This window comes from Trichomycterus rosablanca, chromosome 5 (genome assembly GCF_030014385.1).
Source record: "Trichomycterus rosablanca isolate fTriRos1 chromosome 5, fTriRos1.hap1, whole genome shotgun sequence".
In the NCBI taxonomy this organism is placed as follows: Eukaryota; Metazoa; Chordata; class Actinopteri; order Siluriformes; family Trichomycteridae; genus Trichomycterus; species Trichomycterus rosablanca.
In genome coordinates this window covers 7,308,617-7,325,304 of record NC_085992.1, presented here as the reverse complement: position 1 = coordinate 7,325,304, position 16,688 = coordinate 7,308,617, and the positions used below count along the sequence as shown (strand labels likewise).

The window sequence follows — 16,688 nt, the reverse complement described above, 5'->3', positions numbered from 1 at the left end:
CAGCCAACAGCGTCCTGTGACCACTGATGAAGGTCTAGAAGATGACCAACTCAAACAGCAGCAATAGATCAGCGATCGTCTCTGACTTTACATCTACAAGGTGGACCAACTCGGTAGGAGTGTCTAATAGAGTGGACAGTAGATAGATAGATAGATAGATAGATAGATAGATAGATAGATAGATAGATAGATAGATAGATAGATAGATAGATAGATAGATAGATAGATAGATAGATAGATAGATAGATAGATAGATAGATAGATAGATAGATAGATAGATAGATAGATAGATAGATAGATAGATAGATAGATAGATAGATCTACACCACAGACTCAATGAAGTACCAGGAGTTTAAATTAATAAAATCTGGCTGCCTCTGCCAATAACCTAAAACTGAGTCAGGGTTGGATTGTATCTTCTAGCAGGACAATAATCCAAAACCACAGAAAGGTGGATAAATGAGCACATGATCACAGCTCTTTGATTTCAACCACACCGAAAAACAGCTGAGTGAGCTGTAGAGGAGATTTCACAGAAGGAGCTCAGGAAGACTGAAACTGGAGAGATTCTGTACTGAGGAGTGCTCTCAGATGTCTGTATTCTCCAGTCTCAGAAGACAGTGTTGTTATGTTGGTCAAGGGAGCTTACATACAGAACTAAATGCGTTAGAGGTTCTAATAACTTTTAAATAAGAATATACATTTTTAATTTTAAAGTTTTCAATTATATTGTTACACCAATCTTACCAAGGATGCCAACAATTCAGGAGCTCTTTTGATTCTTCACTTTCACCCATTTGCTCGATACTTTGGAAAGGTTCAGAGCAGCCAGTCCACCTACTTGCTTATTTTGGGAGGTGAAAGAAAGCAGAGTATACAGAGTAAGCCAGCTCAGTCATTAGAGGAACCTGACTCAGGTCCATTGAGGTGCCACACAACAACCTGAATCTGATCTTCACTTTCGGTCAGGGCTAGCCAAGATTAAACCATTAGCATAACATGCACAAATAAACATTTTAAAATAAAAGAATAGCAATCTCAAGTTTGCAATTAGTTGGGTTGTATAAAGTAATAATAATTTTAAAAAACATAACCCTGCATTTGCTTTAAGACTGCAGCCTGATACACAAACTGCATTTCCTCACGATAGCTAATGCTATTTGTCTCCATCTGGTGGAGGTGGACAACAATCAGTACAACAATCAACACCACTGTTTTATGGCGTGCATTTTGCTATGTAGCTTTCTAATAACAATATAATGACTAAATTAATTTGATTTATTTAGTGAAAATTAACAGTTACATCATTTAAAGTAAAAAACAATTGTGCATTTAAAATAATACAATAATAGCAGTATGTGTAGTGAGCAATGCACAATTATGTCCAGCAGATGGCAGAATAATCACACTTACACCAACGATATTGATACAGTAATTATAATCTCTGATAAATAAAATAAAAGCAATGAATCTCCCATTTACAATGCTGTTCTTCATTTAGAATCATTATTATTTCATTATAGTTTTCCCATCCTTTATCAACATGTCTGTCTGTTCAGTTTTTTTTTTTTTTTTTGACTAACTGTCTCCAAAAACACAGGCTGCATTGGAGGAAAACAAAACACACTGGACATGGTCAGCCAATGCAGCTGCAGGTCAACAAATGCCCACTCACTCCTACGGGTAATTTAGAGCAGCCAACATTTAGAGAGAAAACAAAGTAGTCACAGGAAACCCTTGCAGACATGGGAAAACAAAGAACATTTACAAAAATCAGTAAAATTGTAAAGCACACATGACATGCATGTTTCTTAAAAGTGTATGTAAACTTTCAACTTCACCTTAATGTTCTATTTTAAGCTGTTTGAACATCAGTTATGTTCGCATCAAAAGCTAGTAAGGAAATTAAGAAATCCTCTTGCATAGAGGTTCACTGAAAGTTATTTTTATGCCCTGATCTTCTGGAATAGTGTTTAATAATAAACATTAAAGCTGCATTACATACATTTGGTGGATATGGAAAAAGCAGCATTACTCCTGTGCCATGTTGAGAAACATCTTAGTATCAAGTCAAATCTTCAGGTTTGTCCAATAAGACCAATTATGTATGATTTCTAAGTCAGTATTCATCTACAAAAATGACAGTTAAAGGCTTTTTAAAGTGATTGTCAGCCACATTTCTCTTTGTGTTTTTAAAGCTAAAATTACATCATACAGCTTTAAGTTTAGGGTCATAAAACTATTAGAGAAACAAATCTATGGACGTATTTCTATAATAGAATTTCACTATCCATTGGATAAAGAAAACAAAATAGTTTGGAAACAAATAAGAAATGGGTCAACATGAGATCCCAGAGGCAAAAACACTTCATCCTCCAGATCAACAGTGGATTAGCATTAACATTTCAGGAAAATCTCTCTTGTTTGACTGATAAACCTAATGGCTTTAAGTTCTTCCATCAGTTCGAGAATACATGAGTTGAAAAATATATGAGAATTTATGATTTAAAAATCACACACCATGTGGTGCAACACTGCTATCCCTGCTCTGTTATTATTTGAGGTTTTTCAGGTTGACTTGCATTGACACAGGAATGCCACGTAATTTGCTTCAATCAGTCCTAAACAGTTCCACACAGGTAGCAGCTTTGTGCCTTCATAAACAGCAATACAACAAGTTCAGCTTTGGCCTAACAGTGCAATTCATTTATGATTGTGTTAAGAACATTTTAAGATTTTGTGGAGTGTACATGATCGTGCTCATGGTGAGTGTCACTATACAGGCTCAGTGAGGTCCTCTCCATGGTACAGTCCATAGTGGAGCTGCCCTTGCTGGGCTGCAGCCCATGACATCTGTTTGCTGCTAAAGCGAGCTGCCCAGGCACCTTTAGGGTCCACAACCACCACACCAGCCAGACCATGCACCCGCTCTTTCATGTAGGTCAGGGCCATGTCGCTCGCCTCCTCTGGGCTTTTTCCTACAAAACAGTTAGCCTGTTATTCACATGACTAGAAATACTTAGAGTAGAAAAGTAATGAGAAGTCGAAAGAAAAAAAATGACCTGTAAGCCCTTCATGACTAACAGATAATCATCCACAAAGACTTCCACGACCTTTACCTTCGCATAGATCTTTTTTCCACTTTATATTTACTCAGCACATTTTGCAACACTCAAATAGTGATTAAAAACAGTTTTTCTATTTTTGAAAGTGACATTTTGTGTTAGTAGATTTTCCTGAAAATGGAAGTCCATTTGACAGTTTCTGCACACGGCCCGTGGCTGGTCCTCTGGGTTCTTAAAATACTGCCACACTTCAGAAGACAATATACTAAGTGTGGCAGCAAGCAGCCCAGTGTGAAACTCATTTACACCACAGATCACATGGGAACTTTTCTCGCTGAGCCAGCTATAATTCCCAACTACACTTCCATTTGAGAAAAGTCACAAAAGTTGGCTATGCATTGTGTGTTTTGTCCAAAACATAAGCAAAAGTTTAACTTAAACTTTAAAAAAACAACCATACTCTGGAAACTGTGATTTTCCTAATGCTACACCAACCTGACAGTTAATGCTTTGATTATGTGATTTACATTTATGGTTATAAAAGGCAAACTTTGCTTAAGTGAATTTCTGGATACTACCTATACAGTGGCTATGTTTACATGCAAAGATCTTCTCCAAACTGACTGAACTGAATTCGATTACAGGTTAAGACCTACACTCTACTCAACAATCTGATGAAAATCTCAGTTTACATGCACCCTACAAAAAAATCTGATCCAAAATGACGTTTCCAAGCTACTAGTCAGAGTATTAACAGATTATCAGACTGCATGTAAATGTGGATAGTGTGCTTTAAATGCTATTCACGAGACCAGTTGAATCTCCATTCAAAATGCTGTGTAGTCAAGGACTAGGTTTAATCCCTGTCTGTGAAACCAACCCAATATGTTTACTAAATAGTTTACAAGAGTTATAGAGTAATACTGTGCATGGTGTGTAAATCCCTATAAACTCAATAAGTGCTTTAACTGTAAAAAATACTCAGACATGATCAGCATTTTATAAGAAAATGTTCTTTTAGATTTAATTTCTTTATGTTCCACATCCATCTCAAACCACACTCTGCTCTCCTGAATGACTTTTTCTGCACTGTAAATGCACTTTAGAATAAAGTATGGTTTAAACAATAGTTATCGGAAGGCATCAGTGTCACACTAGCTGTGATAGACAGGCAGAACTAGATTCTACCTCTAGAAGTGTAGTGTGCTAGTCAGTACTACAGTATATACCTGTTTGCAGTAAATACATTGACATTATGAAATGTTTTAGGTTGTACAGGTTATACTGTACCTTGCTCCATGTGAAAGAGAATAAGTCGGGACAGACAGACTTTCATGATGGCTTCTCCATGCCCAGTGGGTGATACAGCCCCAGTCTGGTTATCAGCATAGCCTCCACACCCTGAAAAAGAAACAGTTAGATGTGCTCAACCTATATGACAACAAATGTTCAAAATGGACCATGCTGGAAGCTCTGTATGATATATTTTGTTCAAAATATGAAGCATGAAATTAAGTTTTAATATAGTAATGCACTTTGGATAGTAGTACACCATTCTATATTTCCCCAGTGAAATAACAATGAATGGAAGGTTACGTTGCTTTACTAAGACTTCTTTTTTTGTACCAGTAGATGACAGTACTTCACTCTTTTATGGATGTTTCCCCTTATTTAAACTATAGAAAAACATTGATTAAACATAACTGTGTTGCAATGCATGGAAAAACAGGTTTGATGAGTAAACCAAAAAGTTATGAATGAGTGATGGCTGATGTATGACTATGCTGTTTGGGTGAACTAAACCTATAAAAGTTAATTATCAACTCAGCACCATCCTGAGCAGCTCAACAATGGACAACCTCTGCACCACTTTGATTTTAGTCATTTACTAACTCTTTATGATCAGTTTCTGTTGTGGTGATTCTTGTAACAAAAGCTCGTCATCCACAACATAAGCTGCAACAAGATTATATTAGTGAAATAAATCAATAATCAATAATCCAGTTCTACTAGTTAAAGAAGAAGAAGATATACTTTATTTGTCATATATACATATACAGATGTACAGTACAATTAATTTCTTTCTTCGCATATCCCAACTTGTTTGGAAGCTGGGGTCAGAGCGCAGGGTCAGCCATCGTACGGTGCCCCTGGAGCAGACAGGGTTAAGGGTCTTGCTCAAGGACCCAACAGTGGCTGCATAGTAGAGCCTGGATTTGAACTGCCAATCTTCTGGTTGATAGCACAAAGCTCTACCCACTAGGCTACCACTGTCCCCCACTAGGCTACCACTGTACCCCCACTAGGCTACCACTGTCCCCGCCTAGATAACATTCATTGGGTTCAGGTGTCATCAAACATGATCATAAGTTTGAATGCAACATCCCAACACCACATATTGGTACTAAATAAGGATAATGATAATCTAGGGTGGATGGAATGCCTATATTTGTCATATATACAGTGTATCACAAAAGTGAGTACACCCCTCACATTTCTGCAGATATTTAAGTATATCTTTTCATGGGACAACACTGACAAAATGACACTTTGACACAATGAAAAGTAGTCTGTGTGCAGCTTATATAACAGTGTAAATTTATTCTTCCCTCAAAATAACTCAATATACAGCCATTAATGTCTAAACCACCGGCAACAAAAGTGAGTACACCCCTTAGTGAAAGTTCCTGAAATGTCAATATTTTGTGTGGCCACCATTATTTCCCAGAACTGCCTTAACTCTCCTGGGCATGGAGTTTACCAGAGCTTCACAGGTTGCCACTGGAATGCTTTTCCACTCCTCCATGACGACATCACAGAGCTGGCGGATATTCGAGACTTTGCGCTCCTCCACCTTCCGCTTGAGGATGCCCCAAAGATGTTCTATTGGGTTTAGGTCTGGAGACATGCTTGGCCAGTCCATCACCTTTACCCTCAGCCTCTTCAATAAAGCAGTGGTCGTCTTAGAGGTGTGTTTGGGGTCATTATCATGCTGGAACACTGCCCTGCGACCCAGTTTCCGGAGGGAGGGGATCATGCTCTGCTCAGTATTTCACAGTACATATTGGAGTTCATGTGTCCCTCAATGAAATGTAACTCCCCAACACCTGCTGCACTCATGCAGCCCCAGACCATGGCATTCCCACCACCATGCTTGACTGTAGGCATGACACACTTATCTTTGTACTCCTCACCTGATTGCCGCCACACATGCTTGAGACCATCTGAACCAAACAAATTAATCTTGGTCTCATCAGACCATAGGACATGGTTCCAGTAATCCATGTCCTTTGTTGACATGTCTTCAGCAAACTGTTTGCGGGCTTTCTTGTGTAGAGACTTCAGAAGAGGCTTCCTTCTGGGGTGATGGCCATGCAGACCAATTTGATGTAGTGTGCGGCGTATGGTCTGAGCACTGACAGGCTGACCCCCCACCTTTTCAATCTCTGCAGCAATGCTGACAGCACTCCTGCGCCTATCTTTCAAAGACAGCAGTTGGATGTGACGCTGAGCACGTGCACTCAGCTTCTTTGGACGACCAACGCGAGGTCTGTTCTGAGTGGACCCTGCTCTTTTAAAACGCTGGATGATCTTGGCCACTGTGCTGCAGCTCAGTTTCAGGGTGTTGGCAATCTTCTTGTAGCCTTGGCCATCTTCATGTAGCGCAACAATTCGTCTTTTAAGATCCTCAGAGAGTTCTTTGCCATGAGGTGCCATGTTGGAACTTTCAGTGACCAGTATGAGAGAGTGTGAGAGCTGTACTACTAAATTGAACACACCTGCTCCCTATGCACACCTGAGACCTAGTAACACTAACAAATCACATGACATTTTGGAGGGAAAATGACAAGCAGTGCTCAATTTGGACATTTAGGGGTGTAGTCTCTTAGGGGTGTACTCACTTTTGTTGCCGGTGGTTTAGACATTAATGGCTGTATATTGAGTTATTTTGAGGGAAGAATAAATTTACACTGTTATATAAGCTGCACACAGACTACTTTTCATTGTGTCAAAGTGTCATTTTGTCAGTGTTGTCCCATGAAAAGATATACTTAAATATCTGCAGAAATGTGAGGGGTGTACTCACTTTTGTGATACACTGTACATATGTAGAGTACAATAGAGTTCACATATCCCAGCTTCTTCGAAAATGTTGAGCCAATCATTTTAGTCATAGTACATGCAACAGATTTAGTCATGTTAAATGCAACAGATATGATGAGGCATAAAGACTTTGCTACGTGTCAAATCATTATGGCAAAACGGCTAGGTTGAAGGTTCTCTGAAACAGCAAGGGGTGTCACATGGAACTGTGGTAAGAACCCACCAACAATGATCCAAGGAGAAACAAGCCACAAACTGCTGACGGATTGTTGGGCGTACAAGACTCACTAATGCCACAGGATATGAAGAATAAGGTTTCTTGTACAGACCAACAGAGGAGCTACTGTAGCTCAAACTGCAGAGAATTTCAATCCTGGTGATGATGTGAATTTGTCACAGAGTGCATGATATGCTTCAGTGTAATGGCTGCGTAGCTGCAGGGTAGCCAAAGTGCTCAAGCTTACTGCTGTCCACCACTGAAAGAACCTACATTTGGCACACAGGCATTAGAACTGGACATCAGATCAACAGAAGGTCGACTGATCTGATGAAGCCTGTTTTCTCCTATATAGCCGAGTGTGTATTATTTACCTGTGTGAGAAATGGAACCAGGATGCACTGTAGGACAACTGCACCACACAAACTGCAGACTTGACACAGAACCTCCTTAAATGTCTTGTGGGTCACAGCTGTTTTGACAGCATATTAGACAAGTGGTCCCAATGTTTTGGCTTATCACTCATCACATTTTATGCTGTGAACATGGTATTAGGTCATACGTTGCTTTGAACAAAAGCATCTGCTACACACCATACATGTAAATGTAGTAATTTGGCTACACCATTTTATCTTACCAACACATGGTGTATCTCCAACACGACCCTCCATTTTGTTGATCATGCCTCCTGTAGAGGTAGCACAGGCCACGTTTCCCTCTGCATCTACAGCTACTGCCCCTACCGTGCCCATCTTGCCCCTGTAGGACACATTCAAATAAAATACAAAGTGTCAGTCAACTAGAACAGCATGCATTATTAAAGCAGGCACTTTAAAAATAGTCCTATGTACATGAGCACAAGAAGTCACTAGCTATAGTCAAACATAATCATCAAGGAATAAAAAGGTCATGCTATAAAGCTAGACATTAAAGAAATTTGTGTCAAAAACATTGCAGATACCTTACATGTACATGTAAATCTATAACTATACTAGATCACTGTATTATTTTCTTTGTTGTAGCTGATCACATTTTATATTATACATATTCTCACATTTGGCTCTCCACTGGATTGGCACCCGGCACCAGGTTCTGCTTCCAACGCATCCTTGAATAGTCGGTGATCAGGGACTCTTCAGGTACTTCAGGGACGCCCATGGCTCTAGCAAACTTGGAAGCCCCCTCTGCAGTCAGACACAGGTGCTTCGTCTGCAATAACAAATGTAAGCTATTTCTGTTGTATTAACTTATAAATGAATAAACTTTTAACCAAAATGATTAGAGGTGGGAATCATCCAGGAGCTGATAGTTCAATACTATAATGATATTTTATACATAATTTTAACGGAGCTTTATTGTGTCCATGTGTTGTTTTACATTTGCATTTACAAATAAAATAAAAAGTGTTTAATCAGAATATAATACGGTCTAAAACAAAGTGTTACTGACTCACCCATGTTTGATTGGGCACAATACCTGATGCCCTTCCTAACTTTTAACACCATGTGCCTTCTTTATTTATGACCCCAGCCTAAGATTCGAACCTGCATACTTTACCATGTACTTCACACTGAATCAATTGTATCTATAAAAAAATCTCTATAAACGTAATGCGTGTCTGTCTGGTTAGCTGACCAATCAAAACAATACTTCAAAAAAGAGCTTTCACTATTCTGTTTTATGATACCTTAATTAAATCAGAATGTTACACTGTAAATGCTTGCATGATTATAAAAATTAGTTTTTATTAGGGATGTAACGATGCACCACAAGGCAGTTAATAACCGATTCAATAATTCCACGATTCAAATCGATATTCACTTTAAACAGCAGAGGGCACTGGCGCTATTCACCTCGCCTGGCTGACATCACTGGCACTAAACACCTGGTTGCCAGATTCGGGGGATTTCTGCCTAATTGGGCTTAATTCAAAATTGTTTGTACCTACCTCAGAAATTAGATGAAGAAAAGATAATTACAAATACAGTATTTTATTTTATTTTTTAGGAGAAATAATAAAAGGAAACTTTCTCATAATTTCTCTTCAATTTCAGTTTAAAAAATCTGGAAAAAATAGTATCGTGAACCCAGTATCGTGAATCGCATCGCATTGTGGGTAGAGTGTATCGTTACATCCCTAGTTTGTATAATATTCAAGATTGGGATAAGACATGCACCGTCTTACAATATTACATGTATTCATTACCTTTTACCTTAGTAAAAATTAACAAAATTAGAGTAAAAAGTCAGTACTAGATATAACCACCTGTTTTTAAGTAGCCACACAAGCACTAAGCATTAATATTTAACAATGCTGTTACTCACTTGAGGTTCTTAACCGTTTATTTACTTTAAAAAGTTCCTCTGTCTTTTGCAATCTTGGTTCCTCTTTTATGGACTTCCCTTTTTGAACACACACTTCAGATCTTTTATTAAGTCCAGACACCAAGATAACATTACAACTGTCTGATGCTATTGGTTTGTTTGTGTTGTTTAATTCTTAATGCCATGTCAGCTACTATGGCTATACATCAAAACGGCTGTCTTTAAACATCAGTGTAGGGGGTCGATTTGCTTTCTTTTCTTGTGTGTATAGTGGTTAGAGTGTTTGTGTGATTATGAGGGTGTAGAGCAGGGGTCACCAACCTTTTCAAGACTGAGAGCTACTTCAAGGGTACTAAATAATACGAAGGGCTACTTGTTTGATACAAACTTTCTGAATAACATAAAGTTGCACGATTCACCTTCAATTATATTATTATTATTATTATAAATATTCATATATATGAAGAGTCTGATCATGTTAATGTTAATGATTTTTAAAATGCTATGTTCAGTATTGTCATTTTTAAATCTACATCAATGCAAGTGTTATTGATTCAAAAAGATCTGCAACACAAATACAATTTTTAGACAGAGCTCTATAGTCACTAGTGCTATTTTAGAACATACCCTGCAGACGACTCACGTGGTCTCTGCGGGCGACCAGGTGCCCGCGGGCACCGTATTGCTGACCCCTGGTGTAGAGTTTATTTATTTAGAGAGTATTTTCTTCATACCTTACATGTCGTTTTTAGGTGATAGTGCTTCCAAGAATTTAAGCAGTTTTTTGGGGGGTAATGAGGTAGATTTCCTTATAGTTGTTTGTATGGTAAAATTTTAATGCTATTGGTCTAAAGGTTTGAGACTTCTCCTGATGAACTTGGATGAGTTTCTTTGTTAATATTTTTAATCTGTAAGCTTTCACATAAAATGCTGTAAACACTCTGTGCCCGCTGTGCCGTTGTTTTCCTATGAAGTGAGGCGGTGCCGTTTACTTTGCTGCTGTGCTATCTTAAACATTTACTGCTCGTTCTTACAGCTTTCTGCTTCGCTCAAAGTTCGATCTGATCTGATAGAACTTTGACCCGGTTTGCAGCTGACCTTTTCAAAGCGCCGCCAAGAAGACAAATTGTTTATTGAACAGTCAGAAGCGACGCACCAGATCTGATTCTAACTGCTTCACAGCACCCAGGTTGAGATATCTTCTGTTGAGCTGTGATGAATCTATTTACTGTGATCCATCTCAGCAGATCTTTTACCTGACCATTCTACCTCATACTTTGCTGAGTCTGGTTTCTTCCTTATGACATTTATTCATATATAATAATATATTACTTCCTTGCCACTGTTGCCCTTGACATGGTTATTAAAAGGTTTTTAAACCCAGAATCGGAAAGCGATATAAAAATTGATTAATTAATTGATCTTCATCTGACTTACATTTACGTGTTCAGCATTTAGCAGATGCTTTTATCCAAAGTGACCTACAGTACTGTGACAGTATACTGTCTAAGCAATTGAGGGTTAAGGGCCTTGCTCAAGGGCCCAACAGTTGCAACCTGGCAGAGGTAAGATTTGAACTGGCAACCTTCTGATTACTAGTCCAGTGTCTTACCCACTAAGCTACAGCTGCCCTGACTTGACTGTATCAGCTATTGTTTACAGATAAGGTGACTTAAAGGTGTGTTTATAATGAACAGTTGAACTCAGCATTTCAACCCAGGTACTTTTACACATAATCCCTACCTGGTAAATTACCCCATTGAACATGCATATATAAAAAAGTGTCACATGGCATTTTATAACAATGGATTTCAACTCTTACAATGGTACCTTGTCCATAACCAGCCTGGCCAGCTGAATCGGATTAGCAACTCTCCTAACAGCAGACACAGCTCCACTGGCTAAAGTTCGTCCGTCCATCACCAGAGCATCCATCTCAACTTCCCCTTTTACGTTCAACACTGACCCTCGACCTGAGCCACACAAATACCAACAATAAACACCAACAGTCCAGCACTGATCTACAAAAAAACTGTTTTCATCTCTTAATAATACCTGCATTATATGTTGGGTTGTTTTCTAAAATAGTGACCGATTCCACCACAGCATCCATGGCACTGCCTCCTGACTGAAGAATGGCATAACCACGCCTTGCTGCCTCCCGCACCCCGGCGGAGGAGAGCTCAGCTCTCTCATTGGGGATGTATCCTGCACCACCATGCACTACCACAACAGGCAACATGGGAACAGATGTGTCTCTATACCTACAAAGGCAAAATATAATCACACACTTGAGATGCAATCATTTATTTAGGCTACTTGCTTACTGAAAGATATTATTTCTTTTTTTAAAAGACAAAACACATAAAAGTATATGTTTTTTGTTTTTTTACTTTAAGTGTTTATGCAGTTTATAAACAATATTTTGCCAACAGTATTTGGACACCTAACCATGAGCTTGGTGGACATCACATTTCAAAATCAAATGGTATTAAAACAGAGTGACCACTATGTGATTTTTTTTTTTTTTTTTTTTTTTTCAAAAAAGGCTTCTCACAATATGTTGAATTATATCTGTGGGAATCTATGCCCATTCTGTCTCATGCTGTGAGCAGTTGTATGGCTGGGCACTGATGTTGGTCAAGAAAGCCTCAACTGACATGCTGTTCAGTGAGGCTGAGGTCAGGGCTCTGTGCAGGTCACTGGAGTTTCTTTAAAACAGTTTCTTAAAAAAGTTTTTCTTTACAGTCATGATGGAAGAGATGAGGGTCTTCCCTAAATTATTGCTGCAAAAATGGAACCATCTAATTTTCTTTATATAATTGAATCATCACACCTGTTTGCAATTGTTATGGCTAAAACACATGAATTCAAAAATTAAAAGGGGGGTCCCAATACTTTTGTCCATATAGTGTAAAAAGTCTTTAAAATGTTAATTTAAAATATAATTTGTATGATTAAATGCTATTACTGGGATGGAGAGCTGTTATTCTGATGTTTACCCTGAACTGTTCATAGCACTGCCGCCTCACAGCAAGAAGGTCCTGGGTTCGATCCCCAGGTGGAGCGGTCAGGGTCCTTTCTGTGTGGAGTTTGCATGTTCTCCCCTTGTCTGCGTGGGTTTCCTCCGGGTGCTCCGGTTTCCTCCCACAGTCCAAAGACGTGTAAGTAAGGTAACTACCGTTTCTGTCATGAATGTAACCAAAGTGTAAAACATGACATTAAATCCTAATAAATAAATAAATTAGAACTGTTAATTTGATCCGAAAAGCTTTATCTAAAATAAACATAAACAGACCGGATGTGATCGAGCATCAAACAGTAGTTTTATTATGGATTACATTAAATTACTACGTGAATCTGATTCATGTTTACATTATTGGCTTGTTGAACTGTATCACAGCGCGCTCATGTGCACAAACACTAATAAGAAACTACTGATAGAACGATTTACTCAGTTAAATGTACCGTCATGATCAAACCTAAATATAAATGTAATAATGATGATAATCACACATCACATGCCAAAGTTCAGTCATTAAAACGTGCGACTGTCTTACCAAACTCAGCTGAAATCACAGGACACAGAACACCCACAGAGACAGATCCTACAGAAACTCCTGCACTTCAACACTGATCATCTACCCCTGCAGATTACGTCACGCCTACGTCATGAGAGTGACCATGTGTCAAATTAAAAGTTGTACTATTGAATACTTATTTACATTTATATTTTAATAATGATCCAAAATCAATGTAATTAATTTATTAGAAAAACATTAACGTATACATAAAAATAGAGATGCATAAAGCAAATATAGCACATTCAAGCACATACTCTATATGTAAAAAAAAAACAACTAATAGATTTGCTGTCAAATCAAGGTTTATTTGTCACATACATAGTCATACACAGTACAACTGGCAGTGAAATGCTTTTGTGACTGCTCAGCCACAGTAATTACAAAAACTACAAAATAGTCAAAATATATATTATACAAAAAAATATAGAAATCTTTTTAAATGTAAAGTGTAGAAAAATTAGAAAAATGAACAATATAATTTAAAAAGAGCAATTTAAAGTGAACAAGTGTGTAAAAGTGACAAGTAGTGCAGACTCTGTGCAACATAATGCTATACAGATGTGATTACTATCCATATATATACAGTGTATCACAAAAGTGAGTACACCCCTCACATTTCTGCAGATATTTAAGTATATCTTTTCATGGGACAACACTGACAAAATGACACTTTGACACAATGAAAAGTAGTCTGTGTGCAGCTTATATAACAGTGTAAATTTATTCTTCCCTCAAAATAACTCAATATACAGCCATTAATGTCTAAACCACCGGCAACAAAAGTGAGTACACCCCTTAGTGAAAGTTCCTGAAGTGTCAATATTTTGTGTGGCCACCATTATTTCCCAGAACTGCCTTAACTCTCCTGGGCATGGAGTTTACCAGAGCTTCACAGGTTGCCACTGGAATGCTTTTCCACTCCTCCATGACGACATCACGGAGCTGGCGGATATTCGAGACTTTGCGCTCCTTCACCTTCCGCTTGAGGATGCCCCAAAGATGTTCTATTGGGTTTAGGTCTGGAGACATGCTTGGCCAGTCCATCACCTTTACCCTCAGCCTCTTCAATAAAGCAGTGGTCGTCTTAGAGGTGTGTTTGGGGTCATTATCATGCTGGAACACTGCCCTGCGACCCAGTTTCCGGAGGGAGGGGATCATGCTCTGCTTCAGTATTTCACAGTACATATTGGAGTTCATGTGTCCCTCAATGAAATGTAACTCCCCAACACCTGCTGCACTCATGCAGCCCCAGACCATGGCATTCCCACCACCATGCTTGACTGTAGGCATGACACACTTATCTTTGTACTCCTCACCTGATTGCCGCCACACATGCTTGAGACCATCTGAACCAAACAAATTAATCTTGGTCTCATCAGACCATAGGACATGGTTCCAGTAATCCATGTCCTTTGTTGACATGTCTTCAGCAAACTGTTTGCGGGCTTTCTTGTGTAGAGACTTCAGAAGAGGCTTCCTTCTGGGGTGACAGCCATGCAGACCAATTTGATGTAGTGTGCGGCGTATGGTCTGAGCACTGACAGGCTGACCCCCCACCTTTTCAATATCTGCAGCAATGCTGACAGCACTCCTGCGCCTATCTTTAAAAGACAGCAGTTGGATGTGACGCTGAGCACGTGCACTCAGCTTCTTTGGACGACCAACGCGAGGTCTGTTCTGAGTGGACCCTGCTCTTTTAAAACGCTGGATGATCTTGGCCACTGTGCTGCAGCTCAGTTTCAGGGTGTTGGCAATCTTCTTGTAGCCTTGGCCATCTTCATGTAGCGCAACAATTCGTCTTTTAAGATCCTCAGAGAGTTCTTTGCCATGAGGTGCCATGTTGGAACTTTCAGTGACCAGTATGAGAGAGTGTGAGAGCTGTACTACTAAATTGAACACAACTGCTCCCTATGCACACCTGAGACCTAGTAACACTAACAAATCACATGACATTTTGGATGGAAAATGACAAGCAGTGCTCAATTTGGACATTTAGGGGTGTAGTCTCTTAGGTGTGTACTCACTTTTGTTGCCGGTGGTTTAGACATTAATGGCTGTATTTTGAGTTATTTTGAGGGAAGAATAAATTTACACTGTTATATAAGCTGCACACAGACTACTTTTCATTGTGTCAAAGTGTCATTTTGTCAGTGTTGTCCCATGAAAAGATATACTTAAATATCTGCAGAAATGTGAGGGGTGTACTCACTTTTGTGATACACTGTATATATATATATATATATATATACAGTGTATCACAAAAGTGAGTACACCCCTCACATTTCTGCAAATATTTCATTATATCTTTTCATGGGACAACACTATAGACATGAAACTTGGATATAACTTAGAGTAGTCAGTGTACAGCTTGTATAGCAGTGTAGATTTACTGTCTTCTGAAAATAACTCAACACACAGCCATTAATGTCTAAATAGCTGGCAACATAAGTGAGTACACCCCACAGTGAACATGTCCAAATTGTGCCCAAATGTGTCGTTGTCCCTCCCTGGTGTCATGTGTCAAGGTCCCAGGTGTAAATGGGGAGCAGGGCTGTTAAATTTGGTGTTTTGGGTACAATTCTCTCATACTGGCCACTGGATATTCAACATGGCACCTCATGGCAAAGAACTCTCTGAGGATGTGAGAAATAGAATTGTTGCTCTCCACAAAGATGGCCTGGGCTATAAGAAGATTGCTAACACCCTGAAACTGAGCTACAGCATGGTGGCCAAGGTCATACAGCGGTTTTCCAGGACAGGTTCCACTCGGAACAGGCTTCGCCAGGGTCGACCAAAGAAGTTGAGTCCACGTGTTCGGCGTCATATCCAGAGGTTGGCTTTAAAAAATAGACACATGAGTGCTGCCAGCATTGCTGCAGAGGTTGAAGACGTGGGAGGTCAGCCTGTCAGTGCTCAGACCATACGCCGCACACTGCATCAACTCGGTCTGCATGGTCGTCATCCCAGAAGGAAGCTGACGCACAAGAAAGCCAGCAAACAGTTTGCTGAAAACAAGCAGTCCAAGAACATGGATTACTGGAATGACCTGTGGTCTGACGAGACCAAGATAAACTTGTTTGGCTCAGATGGTGTCCAGCATGTGTGGCGGCGCCCTGGTGAGAAGTACCAAGACAACTGTATCTTGCCTACAGTCAAGCATGGTGGTGGTAGCATCATGGTCTTGGGCTGCATGAGTGTTGCTGGCACTGGGGAACTGCAGTTCATTGAGGGAAACATGAATTTTAACATGTACTGTGACATTTTGAAACAGAGCATGATCCCCACCCCTCGAAAACTGGGCCTCATGGCAGTTTTCCAACAGGATAATGACCCCAAACACAACCTCCAAGATGACAACTGCCTTGCTGAGGAAGCTGAAGGTAAAGGTGATGG

The 16,688-nt window shown here is 39.4% G+C and overlaps 1 protein-coding gene across 1 annotated transcript; it reads right to left on the bottom strand.

The window, feature by feature from the left end:
- Positions 1–1,421: 1,421 nt before the first annotated feature.
- Positions 1,422–13,332, bottom strand: asrgl1 (asparaginase and isoaspartyl peptidase 1). Its single transcript, XM_062994798.1, has 7 exons — positions 13,272–13,332; positions 11,767–11,975; positions 11,542–11,684; positions 8,441–8,595; positions 8,024–8,145; positions 4,356–4,466; positions 1,422–2,978 (listed from the first exon to the last, which is right to left on the bottom strand). The coding sequence occupies exons 2-7, from the start codon at positions 11,951–11,953 to the stop codon at positions 2,776–2,778; spliced, it is 921 nt and encodes a 306-aa protein (XP_062850868.1). The 5' UTR covers positions 11,954–11,975; positions 13,272–13,332; the 3' UTR covers positions 1,422–2,775.
- Between the last annotated feature and the right edge of the window lie 3,356 nt (positions 13,333–16,688).